We start from the raw sequence: 25,782 nt of genomic DNA, 5'->3' as shown, positions 1-25,782 counted from the left end.
ATATATCTTTGTCCATTTTTCTATTAAGCCATCTTTTTCTTCTTGACTTTCAAAACCCCTCCAGGATACTATTTTTTTTTTTTTTTTTTGAGATAAAGTCTCACTCTGTCTTCCAGGCAGGAGTGCAGTTTTGCAATCTTAGCTCACTGCAACCTCTGCCTCCCGGGTTCTAGCATTTCTCCTGCCTCAGCCTCCCGAGTAGCTGGGATTACAGGCGTCTGCCACCATGCCCAGCTAATTTTTGTATTTTTAGTTGAGACGGGTTTCACCATATTGGCCAGGCTGTTCTCAAACTCCTGACCTCGGGTGACCCTGCCTGCCTCAGCCTCCCAAGTGTTGGGATTACAGGCGTGAGCCACTGCACTCGGCCCCTCCAGGATACTTTTTAATTTTAAAAAATATGCAGATTAAGACTGGACCGTTCTCCAAAATATACATAAAATGTATGCATTCTGAGACTAATGAGCTCTCCTGTCTGGGGATGAACGATGCTAGTGACCAGCGGCACTTGCTTTGTTAACATTTTGGAATGGAGCTCCTCTGCTGTCTTGTCAGGTGTGAAGCCCCGCGTTGGAGAGGTGGCAGCCCCTCCAGACCCGAGGCACCTGCTGCCAAGGCTGCCCTTGCTGACTGGTCCTCATTAATGGCTCAGCAAGGGTCCTGTGATCTTTGCCAGTGTTCCCTTTCCCTCTCCTTGCCATACCTCTTTCCTTTACTGCCGCATAATTCTAATGAGATTACCCTGGGTCAGTCAGTCATATTAGAGAAATGATGAGCAGCAGAGAAAAGAAAATTCACAAGATGGTAACATTTAAAATAAAATTTGTTTTTGGCCTTTACCCAATAGTAGATTTCATGGTCAATAAACCACAAACATATATATGTGTTGATGAGGAGGAAAATTTATTATTTCATATGAACTCTGGGGCTGGGCGCGGTGGCTCACACCTGTAATACCAGCAGTTTGGGAGGCTGAGGCAGGTGGACCACCTGAGGTCAGGAGTTTGAGACCAGCGTGGCCAGCATGGTGAAACTCTGTCTCTAATAAAAATGCAGAAATGATCCAGATGTGGTGGTGCACGCCTGTAATCCTGGCTACTCAGGAAGCCAAGGCATGAGAATCGCTTGAACCTAGGAGGTGGAGGTTGCAGTGAGCCAAGATTATGCCATTGCACTCTAGCCTGGGTGAAAAGAGTGAAACTCCATCTCAAAAAAAATAAATAAATAAAATAAATAATATGAACCATGGAAAAATTATATAGGGAAGGAATTTAGGGATCCTATAAGGATGATGTAGGATAAAACATTTATGTTTAATTTGGGATTGAATCAAGTCTGTTCACTTTGGCCTAAAACTGTTCATTGTTCTTAAACAGTTTCATTCATTGGCTCCCATGTATTATCGAGGCTCAGCTGCAGCTGTTATCGTGTATGATATTACCAAGCAGGTAAGAATGTCTCCTTCAGAATTTAGATGTCATTTATGGTGGTTCTCTTACTTAGAGAGACTGGAGCAGAGATGTCACTGCTTGCATCTTGCCAGTAGCGTGCCACTATATGTTGAGTTTATTTCATGTATATGTGACAAAGCATCCCATATTTATCTGCTAAATTAAACAATAATGACCATTCATTCTTAAAATTGACTGTAGAGGCAAAGTCATGCCTGCTAGTACTATTCTGCAGAATGTCAGCTTTTAAAGAAAAGGAAAATCATTTTTAATTTCTGCATGCTTTATAATTACAGAATACTTATTTTTGTTACTGTTTCAATCATACTACATACTTAAAATGCCAAGCATAACATTCGGGTGTATGTAAGTAAATCTTTGTGTGTGTATATATAAGTATATTTTTAGTTATCACGTTGAAGGTCTTAGACTTCCATCAACAAATAACTGCAGTAGTTTGATGACATTTTTTCCCACTCCTGCAAATTGAATTATTTACTTTTTTTTCTCTGGAGTGTTGACTCAGCACATAAGACTGTTAGTTTAATGACCCATCACTGTTACTTTCCACGAGTTCCTGACCACTTCTACCTAAATGTGGTGTGTTGCCCTTGGCCTGTTTTCTAGAGGACAATTGTGAGTGAAGGGCCAACAGGAAGACAGGACTCTAAATATATATGTTTCTTTCTTGGTGTAAGCATGAGCATTTACTTAGTCCTGTTATTCTTATTCATGTGGAGTCCAGGCTATCATTTTAAATTAATGTTATTTATAGGAGAAAAATCACTGATATGATTTTCTTAACTAGATCAAGTTTTAATTTTAGAAAACTTGATATGGTCTATTTAAGTATATTTCAGCTAACATTAACTTTTGTGCCTAGACAGAGGTAGTGTGTTAATCTGCATGAGTCTCCTAAAAATATTTTTCTCCATTAAATTGTACTGGGCTTGTATTTCTGCTTAGCTGAAATATTGTATTGAGGTGTCTTTCTAATGATTTGTGTATACTGTTGGTTTAGGATTCATTTTATACCTTGAAGAAATGGGTCAAGGAGCTGAAAGAACATGGTCCAGAAAACATTGTAATGGCCATCGCTGGAAACAAGTGCGACCTCTCAGATATTAGGTAAGATGCATTTAAATCTCTTTTGTGTGGATACTATCCTCCATCCCTGAATGTCATCCCTGAGTGTACAAAGGTGTCATGCCTTTGTTATGTCTGCCCTCAGTGTAATAACTTAATTAATGGCCTTTCACTTGTGGTAGTCAATGTGGCATTGATTCAACCAGAGAAGAAATAAGGGAAAATGATAGGGAAATACAGATCTGATATACCATACAATGATAAATGTTAAAATTATAACTCCTGTACATAACACTGTTACATCCCTGACTCTACATATCTTTGGGCTAGATGGTTTTATTATTTCTGTTGTTACTTTTTCCATTATTATTTTCATTATGACTACTAGCACAATTTTAGTAACACTTTCCTATGGTAATGACCATTAGAATTCTTAATGTTTTTCATAGCATACCTGTTTGTTTTGGTTCTAGATTTTATCTTAAGGATATAGTCAAGTACATAATCTCACTATTTTGTTCTAAAATCAGAATATGACACATTGTATGTGAGTACCTTGACTTTCCCCAGTGGTATTGGGTTATTGAACTTCTTATATCTCGAAGGAGGTTGTGGGGATCCAGTACACATGAATTAGAGATTTGATGATAGCTTTACCTAGCCTGGTAAGCTAGCTGTTTTACTAAATAAATACATTATTTAAAAAAGGAAATAGTGAATTTGTGGTATCTCCATTCCCTTGGTTAATTTAATTCTCAGGAATTCTAGTAGTTGATTTTCATAAAGACAACTACATCATGCTTCTGGTTTTGCTAATCAAAATGTGATTAAACCAAAGCGAAATAAATAATGGATGGAAGTGGATCTTGCAAAAGCTCTTAACATAGCATTTAACAAATTGTTCTGTTTCTTTAGGATTTCAAAAGTTTGTATCAACTTGCATCTGGTTGGTTTCTAATAACAGCCATAAACACCACTTAATCGTTTGTTTTTCTGGGATTTGGACAAATCTTCAAACTTCCCAGACTTAGTTATCTCCCTTCTTTACTGTAATCCTCAAACAGCTTACTCATCTAGTGTTCCCAGCAGAATCACCTTAACCTTTGTCATGGGAAGGGTGAGGTGGGTGGGTAGAGACGACCTTTGCTGAGAGAAGGTGCTATCTCTAAAACCCCCTAATTATGGGACTAATGTGCGCCTTTAAGTGGAACCAAGTCTTATGTATTGTGGGAATGCTGGTGGACTAGAATTTAAGCAGAAAACGATTTCAACTTGAATAGTATCGCTTAGGATTCTTGGTTATGTGGAACCAAAGCACAACTGAAATTCAGGAGAAAGGGGAATTTATTGGAAGGTACTGGTATCCACATGGTAAAAACAGAACTGCCCTCAGCTCTGGCATTTGACATGTTCCAGAGTTAGTCTCTGGAGAGATACTGGCCTGGCATTCTCTTAGTTTCCAGTCTAAAATGCCAGGGAGGAATTCCCCAGGTTAAGAACAGGCGTGTGTGGCCAAGAGGGGATTGGTAGTACGAGATATTTCCCAACATTACTATTAGAATGGGAAGGCAGGTGGTCTTGAAGAGGGACAGTTCCTAGAAAAGTGTAGCCTGGCCAGATAAAACATATCTGTGACATGTAGATGTGGCTACCAGCACCCAAAGATATGCTGTGTTTCGGGGTGGAATTTGCCTTTTATGCACAGGTACAGCATTCTTCTTGATGGGTGTTCTGATTTGTGCTCAGCTGATTCTTATATGTGCAATTTTCATAGTGCCCCAGCTAACATAATCTATTCATCTCACTTCCAACCATGAATTTACTCACAGCCTCTCTATCCCCAGTAGGAGAAAATGCAGGGCCATCCAGCTGCTACCTCTAGTGGTAGTGTCATGGGGCCACTGTCCCATGCATCCAGCCTCCCTGGTAGTATCTTTTCTCCTCTTGTTTGGCCTCAGTGAGGTCTGAATGTGGCTCCTCAAGATCCTGCAGTTGCGTTTTAAAGTGTGGCATGTATATCTTTTGTTATACACAGTTATTTTAGATGGTACTTGTTATTGAATCAAGCAACAAGAAGCTGACTGCCTTTAAAACTCTGATTAGGTCAATGAGAAAGACTAGTTGGACACTAATTCATTTTTAATTTTTAGACATTTAATATGTTGTATTGAGATAAATTACAAAACATCACGATCACCTGTTTTAAGTGTATACAGTTCAACGACTGTTAGTATATTTTTAGAGTTGTACAATCATCTCATATCTAATTTTAGAACATTTCTATCACTCTGTGAAGAACGTCATGCCCATTTATACTCGCTCTCAATTTCCACCTCCTTCCAGCCCTGGTAATCACTAATCTACCTTTTTTTCCTCTAAATTTGCTTCTTCTGGACATTTTGCATAAATGGAATCGTACAATATGTGGTCTTTTGTGACCATCTTCTTTCAGTTAAGCAAGTGTCAGTGATGCATTCATTTTTATGGCTGAATAATATTTCATTGTATGGATATACCACATTTTATTTATTCATTCACACATTAACATTTGAATTATTTCTACTTTTTTGCTATTATGAAAAATGTTCCTATGAACAATCATGTACAAATTTTGTGTGGATGTATGTTTTCATCTCTCTAGGATATGTACTTAGGAGTGGAATTTCTGTGTCATATGTTAACTCTTTTTAATAATTTTGGGAACTCACAGACTGTTTTCCAAAGTAACTGCAAGATATCCACATCCTCACCAACGTTTATTGCCTGTCTTTTTGATTATAGGCATCCTAGTGGGTGTGAGATTGTGTCACTGTGGTTTTCCTAATGACTAATGATGTTAATAAATATATTTTCATATGTTTATTGGCCATTTGTGTATCTTCTTTGGAGAAATGTCTCTTCAAATCCCTTGCCTAATTTTTAGTTGGATTGTCTTTTTATTATTGAGTTGTAAGAGTTCTTTATGTATTCTGAATAAAAGTCTCTTATCAAACATATAATTCGCAAATATTTCCTCTCATTCTGTGGATTATCTTTTCACAATTTTTACTGTGTGCAAAAGTTTATGTCCAGTTTATCATGTTTTTCTTTTATCTCTTGTTCACAAGTGATTGGCTAATTGAACATCACAAATATTTATTAATGTTTTCTTAGTGCTTACATTTAGGTCTGTCATCCATTTTGTGTTACTTTTTGTATGTAATGTAAGATACGGGTCCAAATTCATCTTTTTCCATGTGGATATCTAATTACCCCTGCACCAGTTGTTGAAGAGATGGTTTCTTTCCCATTGAATCTTTTGGGGGCACTTTTGCCCAAAAGTAGTCAACCATAAATGTGGTCTTATTTTTGTGCTCTTAACTTTATTAGTTGATCTACACGTCTGTCCTGACACCAGTGTTATACTATTTTGATTGCTGTAGCTTTGTAGTAAGTTTGAAATTTAAAACTGTGAGTCCTTCAACGTTGTTCTCTTTTTCAAGATTGTTTGACTATTCTGGACCCTTAACATTTTCATATGAATTTTAGGATCTATTTCTTAATTTCTGAAAAACAAAAGGCAACTTTGATTTTAATAGAAATTGTGTTGAATCTTTAGGCCAATTCAGGTATTATTCCCATCTTAACAATTTTAAGTCTTCCGATCCATCAGTGTGAAATGTCTTTTCATTTTAATAGGTCTTCTTTAATTTCTTTTAGCAATGTTTTATAGCTTTCAGTTTACAAGTCTTGCTTTTGTTTTATTTATTCTTCAGTATTTGATTTTTTTGATGGTATTGTGAATGGGATTGTTTTCTTATTTATGGCGTTGCTTGTTGTTAGTGTGTAGAAATGCAATTGACTTTAGTATGTTTATCTCGTATCCTATAACTTTCCTGAACTCATTTATTAATTTTAGTTGTTTTTTAGTAAATTATCTGGAGTTTTCTATATACAAGATTATATTATCTGGGAATAAAGACTATTTTACTTCTTCCTTTCCAATATGGGTGCCTTTTAGTTCTTTTTCTTGACTAATTTCTCTGGCTGGAATCTCTAAAACAGCCTGGAATAAAAGTAATGAGAGTGCACATTCTTGTTTCTTCCTGATCTTAAGGATAAAGCATTTAGTCTTGCTCCAGTAAGTATCACACTAACTGGTTTTACATATATCTTTTTTATTCTGTTGAAGAAATTCCCTTCTGCTCCTAGTTTGTTGAAGGTTTTTTGTCATGACCGAATGTTGGATTTTTTCAAAAAAATTTTTACATATGTAATTATATGTTAATTGATTTTGGGATGTTAAACTAGTCTTGCATTGCTGGGATAAATCACACTTGGTCATGATGCATAATCCTTTTTATACATTGCTGGGTTTAGTTTGCTAGTGTTTTGTTAAGGATTTTTATGTCTATATTCATAAAGGGTTTTAGTCTGTAGTTTCCATTTCTTAGAATATCTTTGTCTGGCCTTGGTATCAGGGCAATAACAGTCTTGTAGAATGAGTTGATAAGTTTTCCCACCTCCTCTGTTTTCTAGAAGAGTTTGTGAAGGATTGATGTCATTTCTCTTTGTTTTTCTACATCAACTTGATCTCCATGATGTCAGTTCTTTAAGTGTTATCTAATTTGCTGTGTAGTTCATAGTATTATCTCATAATCTTTTTTTTCTTAATCCCATGACCAATTAAATATTACTTCTAATTTGTATAAGGTCAGTAGTGATGTCTCCTTTTCCATTCCTAATTTTAGAAATTTGAAACTTCTCTCTTTTTTTCTCATTCAGTCTAGTCGATAGTTTGTCAGTTTTGTTGACCTTTTCAAAGAACCAGTGTTTTTGGTTTATTTCTTTTATTGTTCTTCTCTTTCATTTATTTATCCTCTAATTGTTATTTCCTTCCTCCTGTTTGCTTTGGATTTGCTTTCTTCCTCTTTTTCCAGTTCGCTAAGGAGAAAGGTTAGCATATTTATTCGAGATCTCTTTAAATGTAGGCATTTATAGTTATAAATTTTCCTGTAAGCACTGCTCTAGCTGCATCTCATAGGTTTTGATATGTTGTTTTTAACTAATCTCAAAATATTTTCTAATTCGTGTTCTAACCCATTATTTATTTAATAGCTTATGCAATTCCCAAATTTTGACTTTTGATCATTTCTAATTTAATGATCAGATTACATTCCATTGTAATCTGAAACATACTTTGTATGATTTTAATTATTTTACATTTATTGAGGCTTGTTTTGTGGCTTAGTATATGGTCTGTCCTGGGGAATGTTCCAAGTGAGCCCGATGACACTAAGTTTCTAAGACCTATTTTTATACTTGCTATTCTCCCTTAGAGAGAGCGAAAGTCTAAGGTTGAGGGCCCTCTGCAGACAAGTGTATCTAACTAGAGTTTAATTATATTTTGTCTTTATCATATTTATTTTTTAGGATTACATTCTTTTTATGATAGTTGACACTAGTGTTGCATTTATGACAGTGATATCAAATTTCTTTTAAAATGTTAAAAAAGTTGATTTATGCACATGACATGATTATCTACACAGAAAAGCCCAAAGAATCTACCAAAAAAGTTCTAAAAATACTAAGTGGGTTCAGCAAAGTTGTGGGATACAAAAGCAACGTGGAAAAATCAATCAGATTTCTATATATTAATACTAACAATAAATATGCAGAAACTGAAATTTAAAACACGATATTCTTTACAATTGCTCCAAAGAAAATGAAATACTTAGGCATATATTTAACAAAACATATATAGGAGCTGTATGCTGAAAAGTACAAAATGTTGATGAAAGAAGTCATGTAAGAGTTGAATAAATGGAGAGACATATTATGTTTATGAATTGAAAATCTCAACATAGTAAAGATGTTCATTCTCTTCAAATTGAGTTATAGGTTTAAATGAAATTTTTGTCAAATCTTAGCAAGGTTTTTTGTAAACATAAATAAGCCTATTCTAAAATTTATATGGAAAATCACAGACACTGAATAGCTAAAACGATATTGACAAAGAAGAATATAATGGAAAGAATCACTCTGTTCTATATGAAGGCTTACTATATAGCTACAGTAATCGAGACAGTATGGTATTGGCAGTGAGACGGATGCATAGATCAATGGAACAGAATAGAGAACCCAGAAATAAATCTACACAAATATGCTCAATTGATTTTTTGACAAAGATGCAAAGGTAGTTCAACAGAAGAAGCAATTCAACCAATGACCTTTTCAACAAATAGAGTAATCGGACATCAATAGGCAAAACAAAAACAAACCTCAACCTTATATAAAATTAGTCTAAAATGAATCACAGGCTTTAATGTAAAATGTTAACCCACAAAACTTTTAGAAAAACTTCTAAAAGAAAATAAATTTAAAGATCTGGGGTTAGGCAAAGAGTTCTTAGACTTATCATTAAAAGCACGATTCATATAAGGAAATACTGATAAATTGGACACCCTTAAAATTTAAAAACTTAAAAATATTTGCTCTGTGAAATATTGTTGTGTGAAGAGGATGAAAGACAAGCTACAGACTAGGAGGAAATATTTGCAAACTATATATCTATAAGGGACTAGTAGGTAGACTATATAAAGAACTCACAAAATTTACATGAAAAAATTTGAAAATGGCAAAAGACATAAACAGACATTTCACCTGAGAGAATAGGAAGATGGTGAGGAAGGATATAAGGCAACGTTCAATATCATCATCAAACCTATCAGAATGGCTAAAATAAAAGGCAGCGACAACACCTAATGCTGGTGAGGATATGGAAAAACTGAGTCATCCATACGTTGCCGGTGTGAATGCAAAATGGCACAGCCACTCTGGAAAACAGTTTGGCAGTTTCTTATAAAACTAAACATGCAGTTACCATATGGCCTGGCAATCACATTCATGGGCATTTATCCTGGAGAAATGAAAACTTATGTTCACACAAAACCTGCACATGAATATTCATAGACACGTTATTTGTAATAGTCCTAAACTGGGATCAGCCCAGATGTCCTTCAGCTACGAATGGCTAAACAAACTGTGGTGCATCCATCCCATGGACTACTACTCAGCACTAAAAGGAAGCAAACTGCTGATACACACAGCTCGAATGCATCTTCAGGGGAATTGTGCTGAGTGAATGAAGCCAGTCCCAAAGGTTTCACATTGCATGGTTCCATTTATATAATAACATTTTAGAAATAGAGGATAGATTACTGATTGCCAGGGCCTATCGTAAGGGGAAGTAGGGGTGGGGGACGGGGAGGAAAGTGGGCATGGGTTTGAAAGAGCAACATAAGGGACCCTGTGGTGTCGGCACTGCTTGGTATCTTCTCTGTGGTGGTGGACACAGGAACCTACACAGGTGGTAAAATTGTATACAGCTTAACTCACATACATAAGTGCATACAAGTAAAACTGGAGAAATCTGAATAAGATAGAATGCATCAATGACAAGGTCCTCTTTGTGATATTATACCATAGTTTTTCAAGATGTGACCATTTAGGGAAACTGGGCGAAGTGTATGAGAAATCGCTTGGTACTGTTTGTTACAACTGCCTGTAAACGAATCTACGGTTATCTCAGTAAAAAATCTGATTAACGAAAAGTTGATTTAGATAAAAATAATAAATATTGGAACAGTGAGGTGAGGGTATGTGTAATATATATGCATTATATATATTATGTACATATGGCAAAAATTACAAAGGGGGATGTATTTGACAAAAATTTTGTAAACACACTGGGCCAAATGATTAAATTAACCATCTCCAGCACACCTAAGGTACAAAAGATAAACAGAGTAACTGTATTAAAAATTCCCATTTAGGAAAGAGGGAAGGGGAAGCCTGCTGCCTGGGTCTCTGCCCAGAATGTCTGTCTCCTGTGAGACAGGAATAGTCGGTAAGTGATAGGGCCTGGGAACCTAGTGGGCACCGGCTTGTTGACACGTTTCTATGGTGGGGGAATCGGTTCTTGGTCAGCAGTCTGGCTGCTCCAGATTCTGCCTGCTGATATAACTTTTCTGGGGAGTTAGCCAAACCTCTAAACCCCAGACCTTATTCAGAGCTTGACCTTCTTTTACTCTAATCCCAAAGTACTTTGCTCTCCTGTAATTCCCAGAAAACTGTATTTGATTTTTAACTGGGGGTTGTAGCAGGACAGCATGTAGATATGTGTGTGTAGGTATGTGTGGATGTAGATGTGTGTGTATGTGTGTGTGTGTGTGTGTGTAGACGTGTGTGTGTGTAGATGTGTGTGAATGTAGATGTGTGTGTATGTGTGTGTATGTGTGTGTGTAGACGTATGTGTATGAGTGTGTGTAGATGTGTATGTGTGTATGTAGATGTATGTGTGTATGAAAGTGTGTGTAGATGTGTGTATAGGTGTGTGAGTGTGTGTGTAGATGTGTATGTGTGTGTGTAGATGTATGTGTATATGAGTGTGTGTGTAGATGTGTGTGTATGAGTGTGTGTGTAGGTGTGTGTGTAGGTGTGTGTGTGTGTTGGTGAAACTGATCTCATCCAACACACTCTGGTTGTGTAAGCTTGTCAATTCTTGGAAGGAGCTCTGCCTGGCCTATTTTGAGAATTTGCTGGTTGGAAATGGAATTCGCCCTCCAACCTTGGCTCAGCCCACTTAAGGCATTTGAGTGCAGAAGTACTTGGCAGAGATGCCTGTTCAGTGTGTTTCATCTTCTTGCATGTTCCAGAAGATGGTATAAAGGTCCGCCCCACTCCCAGAGTGGAAGGCATTCAGAGGCATCCGGTCAGGTACACTCAGGATTTTTAGCTTGGATTTTTTTCTAGGTTCCTGATCTTGGTGAGAGATTTTCCTATCTTGAACAACCCTAAACAAAATCTCCCTCTGCTCAAATTATTGTGAAACTGAAGTAATGTATGGTCCCTCTGAATTTGAGGCATGAAAGCAAAGTGGAATGTGAGAAGACTGTCCTGGACTTGCACAGAGTAGGTGCTCAGGGGTGTAACCCCCCGTCCTTCCTGCCGCTCTTCTCCCTCCCCATGAATGTTCTGGTCACAGCTCCCAGGGGTGGAGAGTGTGCAGTTCCTGATGGGGCAGGCCATTCTGTTCTCTCCACCATCTGCTGATGCTGGAGTTAGGCTTGCACAGTTGGGGACATTTAAGGGATTGACAGAGTTGCAAGAAAATAAGAACCTCAAATGGATTGAATCCACAGGATCTGGGGTACCAGCTGACTTGCCTGGTCAAGATGGCAGGAGAACCTAGTCTGTGTGCGAGCTGGGGCTGGCAGCAAGTTTCTGAACAAGTAGCACATGGCATGGGGCTAATTCAAGGTCTGTGCTATTCTAGGAGAGCAGATTGGCCTAGGGTCTAAATAGAAAAGAAAGCTTTGTCTCAGAAAGTCTGGAGAGCCCTATAGGACACTGGATGTCCTTTACCTGGGTCTGGTGGAAAAAACAGGGCAGTTGGGTCTTGCAAAGAAAAAAAGAGAAATAGGTTGTAACCTTGCCTCAGTGGTTTTAAAAGTTTCATGAATTCAAGAAACCATAGTGCACTTGTTAAAAATTCCAGTTCTAGGAACCAGGACCAGAGATTTTGATTCAATAGGAAGAGGCAGGCGAGGGTATGTGCATTTTAAAAAGTGATCCTTTTACAAGTGGTCCAAGGGTCATTCTCGGAAAAGCATTGCTTTCGTCAGTAGGAGTTTATGGTAGAGAAGAATGAGGAAGTCCCAGAATCTATCCTGGCATCTGTACAGGTCTCTAACTGCAGGCTGCACTGTCTGGGCTTCTCTCTTGCCCTTCAGGCTTCCTGGAGAATGAAAACAATGACTCATCATCTTTCAGGATTCAAAAGTGTCACCCAGTATCCTAAGCAAATTAATCCAGGAACAGAAAATCAAATACTGCATGTTCTTACTAATAAGGGGAAGTAAGCATTGGGCACTCACGGACATAAAGATGGAAACAGACACTGGGGGCTTCAGAGGCAGGAAGGAGTGGGGGACAGTTGCAAAACTTCCTCTTGTGCTCAGTACGTGGGTGACAGAATCAATTGTACCCCAAACCTCAGTGTCACCCCGCATACCCATGTAACAAACCTGCACACGTACCCCTCTGAATCTAAAATAAAAGTTGAAATTATTGGCTGGGCAGGGTGGCTCACACCTGTAATCCCAACATGTTGGGAGGCTGAGGTGGGCAGCTTACCTGAGGTTGGGAGTTCAAGACCAGCCTGGCCAACACGGTGAAACCCCCTCTCTACTAAAAATACAAAAATTAGCCAGGTGTGGTGGCACACGCCTGTAATCCCAGCTACTTGGGAGGCTGACACACGAGAATTGCTTGAACCCAGGAGGCAGAGGTTGCAGTGAGCTGAGATCGCACCACTGCATTCCAGCCTGGGTGACAGAGTGAGACATTGTCTCAAAATACAAACAAACAAACAAACAAAAAAGTTGAAATTATTTAAAAACACACACACACAAAACACAAAAGTGACACCATTGGCCCTTCATCTTTAATCTCTTTCAAAGCATTTCCAGGGCCTCTCTGCCCCAACCCCTTTCACACCCCACATTCATAATCACCAGGAGAAGAGATGTGATTGGGTTCAAATTAATATGAGGCTACCCTATTTAGCTTGGATCTTTTTCTAGGTTCCTGATCTTGGTGAAAGATTTTCCTATTTTGAACAACCCTAAACAAAATCTTCCTCTGCTCAAATTATTGTGAAACTGAAGTAATGTATGATTCCTCTTCTGGATGGTTCGACTCCCTTATATCCAGCCTGTGCTTGGTTGCCTTTGGCTTGGGTAAGGGGTTAAGGTCACCTGGCTTTGGGACCTCTGTGAGAGGACCTGCAGGTATTTCAGGAACCATCTGCTTTAGGGCCATGTGGCCAGGATCCTCCGCGAAGGAGGGAAGGTCAGAGGAGGAAGAGCATATCCTATCCCACCCTGGCCCTTAAGCAAGAATCACTCCCTCACACTTCCTCTGACAAGCATGGGCAGCCTTGACCTATAGCTGCCATAATAAGTCATTCCTTGGGAGAAATTACTCCAACCCCATACATTCCGCATAGCAGGTTCTAGTTCTACATTTCTTCTGCTTGATCTTGTTTTCCTGATTTTGAATTCTTGGCTCTACACAAATCCCCTTTGACTCTTCCCAATTTGAAACTCTTTCAGGCTTTCCTGGTCATTTTTGGACATTGGCCTTCATTTCATGGCTTCTAATGGAACTGCTTTTCAAGCTCAGGGGTCTCCTCTTGGCATTTCCTTGAAATTCCATCTCTCACTGGTGTATTTAGGGCCACGAATGAATCAGAAGGATGAGGGAGGGATCAGGAAGTGCCGATGGGAGAAGACCCCTCAGACCTAGTTTATTTTATCTTACAAGTGGTAGCAGTGGGAAGTTACCCAACAATAGTGACGATGGGGGCTGGGTTGGGAAGTGGGAGAACTTTCTCTCAGAGGTGGTGGGTAATGACCTTGAGATGGCTCTGCTGTCACTGGCTGCCTCTGCCTAAGATTCCTCCTACCCTCCCCATGAATACAACCCAGGAGATGCTCAGGGGCTGTTCTCATGCACTCTCGCCTCTTCTGAGGGATGGAATCATGGTCTCTTAACATCTTACGGAAGCACTCTGGTGCCTCTTACAGAAACACTGGGAGGGATGGGTGGGACTGCTGCCAGGGAGTCCAGAATTCCTTCCTGGAGTAGAGGTCATACACCAAGACAAAGGGCATCTAGTGTTAGAAGTGAAAATAGGGTAGGGTAGGAGGAAGGAAATTAGTCCTATCAGCTCTCAGTCATTTGATTAGCAAATACGTTTTGATGGTTCTTTTGTGGCAGCAAAGTGCTGTGAGAATAGAAAAGAGACTGTCTTTTCCTTTGAGCTATTAATGTTTACTTCTATTTGGGCAGCCAAGAAAGGGGGTGGGGAAGTATCTGATGAGCAATATAAGACTGTATTTAATGAAGTTCCAGTTGGTCTGATGCAGTCCAGAAGGGACAGAGGGGTTCAGGAAAGGGAGAGGTCAGAATCATCTGTTGTGACTAGGAAAGGCATGGGACGACATGTGTCCCAGGTGAGGTATGTGCCACAGGCAGTTACGGATGTGTTGGAGGAGGAAATTCCAGGAAGGGGCAAGATCTGGAACAAAGGCCTGGAGGTGGGAGTGAGCTTGGCACGTGTTGGCAGGGAGGGGCCGTCAAGAATATCTACCCTGCGCCTGCCCTGGGGAATAGTGGGAAAGATGGCGGGATGGTGTGGGTCTCAAAAGCATGCAGAGTGGGTGGGCTTGATGTGCTGGCCAGGATGGTGCCTGCCTCGGCTTCCGCATTGCCAGGCAGTCAGAACACTGTTTTCTTCTGAGCCTGTTGTGGCCCCAGGCTCCTCCTTAATGCAATGCCTCGGGTAGTCACTACCAGTTAAAGAGATCAAACCTATTGGCCATCCTCAAGGAGGCTGTGGGAGCCCTTCTAGTGTCTTGAGTAAGTGCGTGATGCATGCAATTTCCTGTGCAATCTATAGCTGGAAACCAGGGTGGGCCTGTGCTTCCATAGTGTACACAGTCAAGTTAGAAACACCACCAGCCATCTCCTCACTTGTTTTACATTTTTGGATAAAGTTGTGGTTTTTAACAGATTAAAAATATATTTGGAGATAAATACTTTTTACTAAGAATAATAAATTACATTGCTTTCATCTCTTCCCATGTGACTCTAAAACTCATTCCAGTCTTGATAGTGAGCCACAGTTGAGTAGGGGAGTTTCTTAGAAATTATACAAACCAAATAACAGAATTTGAAATGCTGGACCTTAAAAATCCAATTTATTCCAAATACTAAAAGCACTAAAGCCAGTGAACATCAAAAGGCCTGAAAAATCATGGCAAGTGTTAAATGCACGATGCGTTTTCCTTATGTGAGATAATGAGGAAGAATAGAGTCTGTGCTGTTAAAATGTGTGTGCTCTGAGATGTGCCTGTCCGTGTTCTGCGACTGATGTGGTGCGGGTGGCCCCTCCCATTTACCTGCTGCTGTCACAGGAGGAGGGAGGGAGCTGAAGACTGAGCTGCCCAGAGAGCCCATCAAAGGCATCTGGAATCTTTCTTAATTAAAAACATTCTTAAAGAAGAATATATAAAACATGCATATCGTAAGGAATACTGTGGTAATAAAATGAACAGCCGTGTAAGTGTGCCACAGAGAACCCTTCCCCAATCGTATCCTCTTCTCTCCACCCAGAAGTAACCACGCTGCTGACTTTGGTGATAACCACTTGTTTTCGTTATGCTTTACACCTACATTTGCATTTTCCAAGCAGTCGATTTGCCCGTTTTTGAACTTTGTAAGCGGAATGAGACTGTATGTGTCATGTGATGACGTGTCTTTCACTCAGCATGTTTGTCAGATTCACCTGATGGGGGTTAGCTGTGGTTTCTACATATTCATTGCTGTCTACTGTTCTGTTTTATGCGTGGAACACAGTTTATCTATTCATTCTATTGGTGGATATTTGAGTTATTTCTGGTGTGGTGTTACTATGAACATTGCTGCTTGAACGTTCTTGCACATGTGTAAGCATTTCTCTGGACTGGGGTAGGTAAGAGTTGAATTGCTGAGTTTCAGGGTGTGCACACCGTCAGTCTTACTAGGTAATGCCAACGTCTTTCACGGTGGCATGGAATATGCCAATCGTGTGTGAGACTTCCTGAGGCTCTGCCTCCTTGCCGGGCTTCAGAACTGTGATCCTTCAGGGCATATAGTGCTATCTGACAGTCATTTCAATGTGCATTTTCCTAATTACCTATAAAGTTGTCATCTTTTTATATATTTATTGGCCATTTAAGTTTCTTCTTCTGTGAAGTGCCTGTTCAAATCTTTGCCACTTTTTTCTATTGGATTGTCTACCGTAATCTTGTTTATTTTTAGGATTTTAAAAAATATATACTTGATGCTATTCTTTTGTTATCTCTATGTGTTGAAACTATCATCTTCAAATTTAGGTCTTATCTTTTCATTTTCTTTATGTTGTCTTTTGCTTTTAAAAAATATTATTATTATTATTATTTTAGAGGTAGGGTCTTACGTAGTTGCCCAGCTGGAGTGCATAGCTCACTGCAGCCTTGAACTCCTGGGCTCAAGCAATCCTCCTGCCTCAGCCTCTCAAGTAGCTAGGACTATAGATGTGCACCACCATACCCAGCTAATTTTTTTTAAAAAATGTATGTGTTTGTAGAGATGGGGGTGTTGCTATATTGCCAAGGCTGGTCTCAAACTTCTGGCCTCAAGGGATCCTCCCACCTTGACCTCCTAAAGCTCTGGGATTATAGGAATGAAACACCGCACCCAGTTCTTTTTTTCATTTTTTAAGAGACAGGGTCTTGCCGTGTTGCCCAGGCTGGAGTGCAGTGGCTATTCACAGGCCTAATCCCACCACTGATCAGCACTGAAGTTTCGACCTTCTCTATTTCCTACCTGGGCCAGTTCACCCCTCCTTAGGCAACCTGATTGTCCGTCACCCCTTGGAGGTCACTATATTGCCATGCAACTTAGTGCAGACACCTGATTGACATAGTGCACTACAGCCCGGAACTCTGGGGCTAAGTGATTCTCCTGCCTCAGCCTCCCGAGTAGCTAGGACTACGGGTGCATGCCACCATGCCAGGCTGTGTTGTTTTTTCATCATCAGAAGTCCTTAATTTTTGTGTAACATGATTTATCAATTTTTTTCTTTATGGTTTATTTTGGGGGGAAGAGCCTAATTTTAAGAAATCTTATTTTAAAAATATTTCCATACCTCCAAGATCAGGAAGTTATTCCCCTAATATTAACTTACTCCCCCAATATTAACTATCTTTCATAAGCTTTACAGTTTTGGTTTTCCTATCTGTCTTCAAATCACTTGAAATGGATTTTGATATGTATGCTGCTTAATTTTTCCCATGTAGACACCCAGTTGTCTCAGCATTATTGGATGTGAAGTCCACTGTTTTCCTACTGACCTGCAGTATTAGCTGTCATACGTTGCGTGTCATGTGCACAGTGTTTCTTGGGCTGTCTCTTCTGTTCCATCGGCTGACTTAGCCATCCTTAAATCAGCACTGCACTAACTTAATTACGATACCTTTATCGTGAGTCTTGATAAACAGTCTGGACTTATGCTCTGGGATCTTTAATCAATACTTGTGGGCCCCAGAAAAGATTTTATGAGCACATAGAAGTGTGGGTGTGGACATGTTATGGTCTGGTGGAGACTGGGCTTATGTTGTACTTTGGGTTATGATGCAGAACTATGTTATCTATTTCATTGCTCAAATGGTTCCAACTTTGGCCACTGGGGTTTCTTTCTGTTGGCTCCTCTGTCCCTTTGACATATGCCTATCATTTTGGTTTTTGAGCACTTTCTTACTTTCTGGCACAAGAAGCTGTTTCAGATTTATCTTGGATATTTTTGGCTCCGGCCCTATAGTCAGCGTGACTCCTTTTCCCTAATTAGGACTCCACAGGAAACACAGTCCCTTCTTCAAGGAGCTCAGCCTAGCAGTAGACAGCTTCTTTGTAGGCAGGACCAGGCTTCCCTGCAGCAGAAGGGAACTTGAAATCAGGGTAATGAGCCTCAGCAGGGACGGGCCACCACGCTGCCCTGAGAGGATCGTGTGTGGGCACGGCGCTGTGGCATGGCCCTGCTTTGACCCTCTAGCTATGCTTTAGGGCCAGGTGGAGCCTGGAGTGGCCTGAGCTGGGGACTGCCGTGAACGCTTTCCACTCCCCAAGGCATTGCATAAGTAATGTCACTTTCTACTTGCACAGCAAAATCAGGGACACAGTTTTCTAGAACACGGGGTGCCTCCCCTCCCTGCAGCCCATGATGGTCTACCCTGGGTGGTGGGCCCTTGTTTGTGTTAGAGACAGAACGCTCTGCAGGATTCTGAGTGGTCAGTTGTGGCCCACAGTCCACTGGCAAGTGGAGGCAGAGCTGTGGAGCCCTTGGGAGCCACGGAGGGCCTGCCACCCGTCATGTAATGCCTACTCAGCTGTTACTGGCCCCCTGTGGACGGCAGTGCTAGTGATGTACAGAATCCTGGGACTAGTGCCAGTGACTCTATGGATACGCTGAGTGATCTGGGCGTGCACTGCTATGGTGGCCTTTATGGTCAGGAGGCGACGTGCAGTGAGAAGAAGGGAAGAACTGGCCCAAAGGGATTCAGCCCAGGGTGAGGTCCACGGAAAGGCCAGGACCAAGATGCAGCCAGCACCCCAGGCCCGTGGTGGCCTCACATCACCCATGCCAGAGGTCAGTCCTCGATTGCTCCAAACCCTGTGCTCAAGGGTTCAAAAGGAAATGAGCAGGTCTTCCCATCAGGGCCCAGATGAGCTTCTGAAAACAAGTGTGACAAAACAACCTCCTGAACATCCTGGAATGACCGATGCAAAGTACACCCCACACGGTTCACAGCACGAAGATCATCAGGGGCAAACCGCGGACTATCTGAATGACAGCACAGACCGTCAGCAACCTGCAGAGCTGCCTGGCCGAGAAATTATGAGACGGAAGCAACGCTTGCAGGCAAAGGAGGAGAAGAAGGAAAGGCCGGAGCAGGCAGGGGCAGGAGTGGAACGGGCCGCGAATGTTGGAGTGAAGTGCAGACCTTCCTGGCCCACACCCCTCCGAGCATGTGCTCGAGGGCAGTAGGGACCACGTGGAGGACAAGGACTTGCCAATGGTGGGGAACAGGGAATCAGGACATGGCAGTCCCTCAGCATCCCGGCCAGAAGTCCCTCTGAAGAGTGAATGATGATGGTGACTTAGGTGTGTCTTTTGAATATCCTGAGGGGGAGATTGGAAAAGCAGACTTGCAATCCTGGGAAGAAATCCAAAGGTGTAAAGAACTCACAGCTGAAGTCCAAAGTCTTCCTGCAGGCCTCCCTGCAGGGCACAAGGGCACAGCTGGAGAGGGAGCTTCCAAAACTGCAGCTGAGGGTTCCCGCTGCCTACACTGCACCGAGAACTCCCGTGATGGGGTCTCACGGGAGTCCACGGAGGAGAATGCCTACTGCCTGGACCTGGACCAGAGACTTCGAAAGGTGCACGAAAACGTGAACCGCCGTGTCAGACTTGCAACCACTACAAGAAGATGACCCAAGACCTGGCCCAGGAATTGAAAAAAGACACTTCCAATTTTCAGAGGGAGATCTTCTTCCATGAGAAAATGGCCCAGGAAGGCCAGATGGCTGCTGTATCCACTGAGACAGCGCTCCAGCCGCTCCGGGAAGAAAATGACCACAGCAGGCAGAAGCCAGCTGATTTTGAGGCCAAGTTCCAGCTTCTCCGGGTGGTGCTTTGGCTCCTGGGGTTCTGCCCGCAGCCCACAGGGGCCCGGAAGTGTCAGGGGGACCATGGGATGACAGGGCCCCCAGAAGGGAGGCAGGTCACAATGTGAGGGTTTGGGTCCAGAGTACCTGCTGGATTCTGTTTTCCCTGTAACCAGGTCCTGAACGCCCAGAGCCTCAGCAGAACATCAGCCAGTGGTGCTCCCTTTAAGTTACTTTTGATTGATCTCTTGTTAGTTTAGTTCATTGGTTGATGCTGAAGTTGCTTATATTGACGTTTGATAGATGGCATTAGGATTGTAAGGTACTATTTTTCAGATAAAGATTGTTTAATTCTTGCACATACACGATTTCCACATCTCTGGACCCTCCATAAGTACGCAGGATAAGTATTTCATTTTCATTTAGAAAAAGGGCCTCTCTTACCTCAACATCATTGTGTTCGTTATGGATAGGAAGACATAAGCCATATCTGATCTATGAGCTGTTATTAGAAGATAGTACAGTAAATTGGCTGGAATAAACCTTGGTTTTAAAACAGTGCCAAAAGTGTCATAAAGTTCTTTGTCTCTGACCCAGAATTCTTGGGTCTTCTGTCAGCATCCATTGACTGTATCAGATGATTTTATTGACTTATAAGTAGGGTAAAGTCAATCCCTTCATGCTTTTTATGAGACAGATGGGATACTGATAGAGAGATGACCGTCTGGAATAGAGCCAATTAATGAGATTTAAGGGAAGTCCTTGAGATTCAGTGGTAGATACGTTGAACAAATTATAGTCTTTTGTCCAACAGATAGTTCTCCACTATGCAGCCCTTTTTTTTCTTTTTTGAGATGTAGTTTCACTCTTGTTGCCCAGGCTAGAGTACAACGGTGTAATCTTGGCTCACTGCAACCTGCGCCTCCCAAGTTCAAGCAAAACTCTTGCCTCAGCCTCCCTAGTAGCTGGGACTACAGGCGCCCGCCACCACGCCTAGCTAATTTTTGTATTTTTAGTAGAGATGGGGTTTTGCTATGTTGGCCAGGCTGGTCTTGAACTCCTGACCTCAGGTGATCCACCCTCCTCGGCCTCCCAAAGTGCTGGAATTACAGGCTTGAACCATTGTGCCCAGCCCAGTATGCAGCCTTTTAATAAGGGGACACACCTGAACAGCAGGTGGTAGGCTCAAAATCACCTTTCCTATAGGCATGTGGATCTCCTCACGAATTCAGCTGTCAGTCCTATTGTGACAATTAGCAATACATTTCTTCTGGGGTTGAAGGGGAAGGTTCTACCAACTTCAGACAATATTTACAGAGACATAAAGAAAGAAGTCATAAAGAAATATTCAAAGTTCAAAAAAAGAATGAACATAAGTTCTTATTGATGCCTCTAACTCTAATCCAGAACCACAGGCCCTATTCTAACCTTCTTTGGCGGTGGGGGAAGGATGATAAAGCCATCAGCTACTGAATGATTAAACAGAGTAGTTTAATCTTCTGTTCCTGGGGATTTTCTTCGAAGACAGAGTAATCTCTTTTGCCTTCACTTCACATACTGCCCAGAAGTTTCAGCATTTCACAATGTAACTTATATTAAGAACTACAACTATCTCAGTGATTACTTTCAAATGGCACAATTTTTACTTATAGTTGATCTGTCTCCTGTTTACTTAGGAAGTGGGTTGTAAACAAGTTAATTATTATCACTGCCAACCCTGAGTGCCTACTGTGTGCATGTGTGTAGTTTATGTCAATCCTCCCATCCTATGAAGTTAATATCCTCTTCGTATCTTATCAACAACGAAACCGAGACACAGGTGGGTCAAGGGGTCGATCCTAGGTCCTGTAGCTAAGACGGTGTAGGGTCCAGCTTCTGACCTAAGTGGTCTATCCCAGAGCCTGTGTTCTTGACCGTCATGGTATCTTGCATCTACTAAGAAGTACAAACAGGACCCACAGTACAAACAGGAACTCCCAAACTGCCCCGAGAGAAAACGGCAGCTGGCGTGATCCTGCTCAGAGGATTTGGAGCCGACAACTCTTTCCAGTGATTCTTTCTCTGGCCTCTTCAGGACTAGGCTGAATTTCTGTCAGGAGAAGGGGATTAAGAGGCAAAGGAATGGCCAAGTCCCCTAGAGAACCTGTTTTCTGCCCAGTCCCTGTTGGATTCCAAATTCTGATATGTTTTCCATGAGAAACAACCCATTTAAATCTGTGGCGAGAACCTGACACTGCTCGTTTGAACCTGACACCAGGAATTTAGCCCCAGGTGAATAGCAGTTAAGGACATGTGTTATTAAGTAGGTGAGGCCCCTTGGGAGCAGAAATTCTTTGCTGGTACACGGTTGTCAAGTGCTTTAGCTGTAAGTGCTTAGATCATTGCAATGTGTTATTGTCTCAGATATTTGCTGTGAAGGGAGTAGCTATTCTTTGTTTTTTTCAAAGAAGTTTATTTTCGTTTTTTTCCTTCTCACAGGTAAAAATCCAAGTGTCTGTAAGAACTAGCATTTTAAACAGAGATTTTGCTGCTTTAATTATTGTTAAAATGGTTGCCTCATCTGTGTGTTACATAGACATCTTGGGTATTTAGAGAAAATATGAGCTAGGGGGAGCATAACAAACTCTGATTATTCATTTCAGTGGGTGCTTGCCGGAACAGGGCCTGCCGTGAGAATGCGTCAGAGCACACACAGCCCTGCAGCCCTCCTCTGCTTGATTTTGATGAAATGTTGTGAATGATTTCCCTTGCTTTTGGCTGCAATACCTTAAACATGTGGGATGGTTTTGACAGAAAATAATTCCACCACACAGTTAACAGCCGTCTCCCGCTCACCGCTGCTGTGCTGCTCGTGGCCGGCTTAATTGGTCTTTTATGCTTGACCTTGGAAGGGGGCTGTGGCTCGGGGAGAGAGTAAAAAGATAATGCAAAAAACATGTAAGGAGACGTTAAATGTTACATTCCAGGAGTCTGGCAGAATATAATATACTTAGTTTTTTCTGTTACAGTATTTTAGAACTATAATATGCATGCTAGAACACGTATGAACCACCAGAGAATTTGTTTTAGGAAGCGCTAATGAGTCCACTCTTCTTTTTATTTTTATTTTTTAACTGTAAAATAGTGCCTGAGCAGTGTATATTTTATTGTGCCCTAGGTATAGTCATCTTGATACAGATTTCCAAACTACTGGCTTCATAGTGTCAGATTATGAATTGGATAGAGTGAAAAAATATCTGACTTGACTTTTTATAGTCCCCCCTACAAGAATTATTCTCCATCTTTAGCAGGCTTGAGAGCTGTTGGGAAGCTTGCTACAATGTAGATTTCTGGGGCTTGCCCAGTAGACATTCCGACTCTGTAGGTCTGGGGAGATTTAGTTTATGAAGAATGGAGTGGAACACATGGGGAGAGTCAGTGTGTGAGGAACGGGGTGAAACACACGAGAAGAGTCAGTGTGTGAGGAACGGGGTGAAACACAAGGGGAGAGTCAGTGTGTGAGGAACAGGGTGAAACATGGGGAGATTCAGTGTGTGAGGAACGGGGTGAAACACAAGGGGAGAGTCTGTATGTGAGGAACGGGGTGAAACATGGGGAGATTCAGTGTGTGAGGAACGGGGTGAAACACACGGGGAGAGTCAGTTTGTGAGGCACGGGGTGAAACACAAGGGGAGAGTCAGTGTGTGAGTAATGGGGTGAAACACAAGGGGAGAGTCAGTGTGTGAGGAACAGGGTGAAACACACAGGAAGAGTCAGTGTGTGAGGAACGGGGTGAAACACAAGGGGAGAGTCTGTGTGTGAGGAACGGGGTGAAACACAAGGGTAGAGTCAGTGTGTGAGGAACAGGGTGAAACATGGGGAGATTCAGTGTATGAGGAACGGGGTGAAACACAAGGGGAGAGTCTGTGTGTGAGGAATGGAATGAAACATGGGGAGAGTCAGTGTGTGAGGAATGGGGTGAAACACACAGGGAGAGTCAGTGTATGAGGAACGGGGTGAAACATGGGGAGGTTCAGTGTGTGAGGAACGGGGTGAGACACAAGGGGAGACTCAGTGTGAGGAACAGGGTGAAGCACATGGGTAGAGTCAGTGTGTGAGGAATGGGGTACAACAGACGGGGAGAGTCAGTGTGAGGAACGGGGTGAAACACAACGGGAGAGTCCATGTGAGAAATGGAGTGAAACACACGGGGAGAGTCAGTATGTGAGGAACGGGGTGAAACACACGGGGAGAGTCAGTGTGAGGAACGGGAGGAAGCACACGGGTAGAGTCAGTGTGTGAGGAACGGGGTGAAACACAGGGAGAGAGTCAGCATGTGAGGAACCGAGTGAAACACATGGGGAGAGTCAGCATAAGGAATGGGGTGAAATAGATGGGAAGAGTCAGTGTGTGAGGAACGGGGTGAAACACAAAGGGGAGAGTCTGTGTGTGGAATGGGGTGAAACACATGGGGAGATTCAGTGTGTGTGGAATGGGGTGAGACACATGAAGAGAGTCAGTGTGAGGAATGGGGTGAGACACCCGGGGAGAGTCAGTGTGAGGAATGGGATGAGACACACGGGGAGATTCAGTGTGTGAGGAACGGGGGAAAACATGAGAAGAGTCAGTTTGAGGAACGGTGTGAAATACATGGGGAGATTTAGTGTACATAAAGATATTTGAAATCTGTGCAAAAAAGAGGTAATTCAGTAAATAGTGGTGGAATAAATAAGAGAAGGAAAAATAAGAGAAGATAAATTCAAAATGGAACAAGGATTTAAATGTAAAACAATGAAATCATGAGATTTACAGAAGACAAATAATTTTAAAAATAATCTTAAAAATGGAATGAATTATTTAATCGTGATACAAAACTCAGAAGCCATGGTTGAAAATGATGAATAAGTCTGACTATATGAAAGCTTCTGAGTGGCATAAATGCCATAAACAGGAATCAAATACAAATAGCAGGTTGAAAAAATTTCGGAAAATGTATTACAAGGGGCTAGGTTCCATAATATGCAAAGAATAATTACAAATAAATAAGAGGAAAAAACCGTCAAATAATCCAAAACCAACCTGGGCAGAGAACATGTACAAGAATGTCATGGAACAAGAAACACTCGTGGCTTCTAAAAAGTTATTCACCATCCTTGAATAAAAGTTTCTCAGAATTAATGTCAGATTTTTTTCATTGAGAAAGGACTTCAAAGTACGATGCAGTTCTACTCTTGGGGTGACTTATGAACATTAATATACTTGTCAAGTTGGCTGATCTGGCCTGTGCTCCCCTCATACTTCTATGGAATGTTGATAATTGGACCGGGAGCTCTCCTGGGCATAAAATGAAGGGGTTGAGTCGGATAACACTACGAAGGGCCTTTACTTGTTTCTTCTACTGGCATCATTTCCTCAGTCTTTTTGGCATTCTGTAAGAAAGTAGTGCCATGCTGTCATCCTCGCTGAGACGGCTTTGCAAAGATTCATTTAAGAAACATTGATATAACACTTACGGTGTGCCCGGCATTATTCTGAGCACTTTATAATATCAACCTCCTTTTCCCGTACGTAAACACTGAACATTGCTGTAAAATGTCCACCCAGCCTGGTGGAATGCATGGACGACATAGACCTGAGGGAGGTGAGCACTGAAGGGTATTTACTGGTGGAGACGATCGCTTTCTTTCTGTGAACAGTGCACTTGGGCTGCCTGCCTGTATTTACCCTCTCATGTGAGGTGCTCATCTGGGCCACCTGGGAACGACTCTGAGCCAAAACCCATGGCCAGGACGCCTGAGTGTACTCAGGCAGACAGGAGTGGAAGTGGAGCTCATCTCTCTCCAAAGGAACCTTCCCAGTAAACCTCCATAGGGAAAAGCATTCTTCTACCCTTAGCCTGTGGATTTGATTCCCTTCCCTCACAGGCAGGGCTTCAGGATTCCTTCTGGTGTACCTGTCTTCTATTCCCCCAGCC

At 41.7% G+C, this 25,782-nt stretch overlaps 1 protein-coding gene across 1 annotated transcript in view; it reads left to right on the top strand.

Moving 5' to 3' along the window:
- The window catches only part of RAB31 (RAB31, member RAS oncogene family), a 153,870-nt gene that overhangs the window by 103,758 nt on the left and 24,330 nt on the right, over window positions 1-25,782 (top strand). The window contains exons 4-5 of the mRNA XM_034943805.3: window positions 1,377-1,448; window positions 2,473-2,579. Coding sequence (XP_034799696.1) covers window positions 1,377-1,448; window positions 2,473-2,579 — 179 coding nt within the window. The remainder of the gene's footprint in view (window positions 1-1,376; window positions 1,449-2,472; window positions 2,580-25,782) is intronic.

Source organism: Pan paniscus, chromosome 17, assembly GCF_029289425.2.
Source record: "Pan paniscus chromosome 17, NHGRI_mPanPan1-v2.0_pri, whole genome shotgun sequence".
Lineage (NCBI taxonomy): Eukaryota > Metazoa > Chordata > Mammalia > Primates > Hominidae > Pan > Pan paniscus.
The sequence above is the reverse complement of the archived record's forward strand: the minus strand, read 5'-3'. Positions and strand labels throughout refer to the sequence as shown.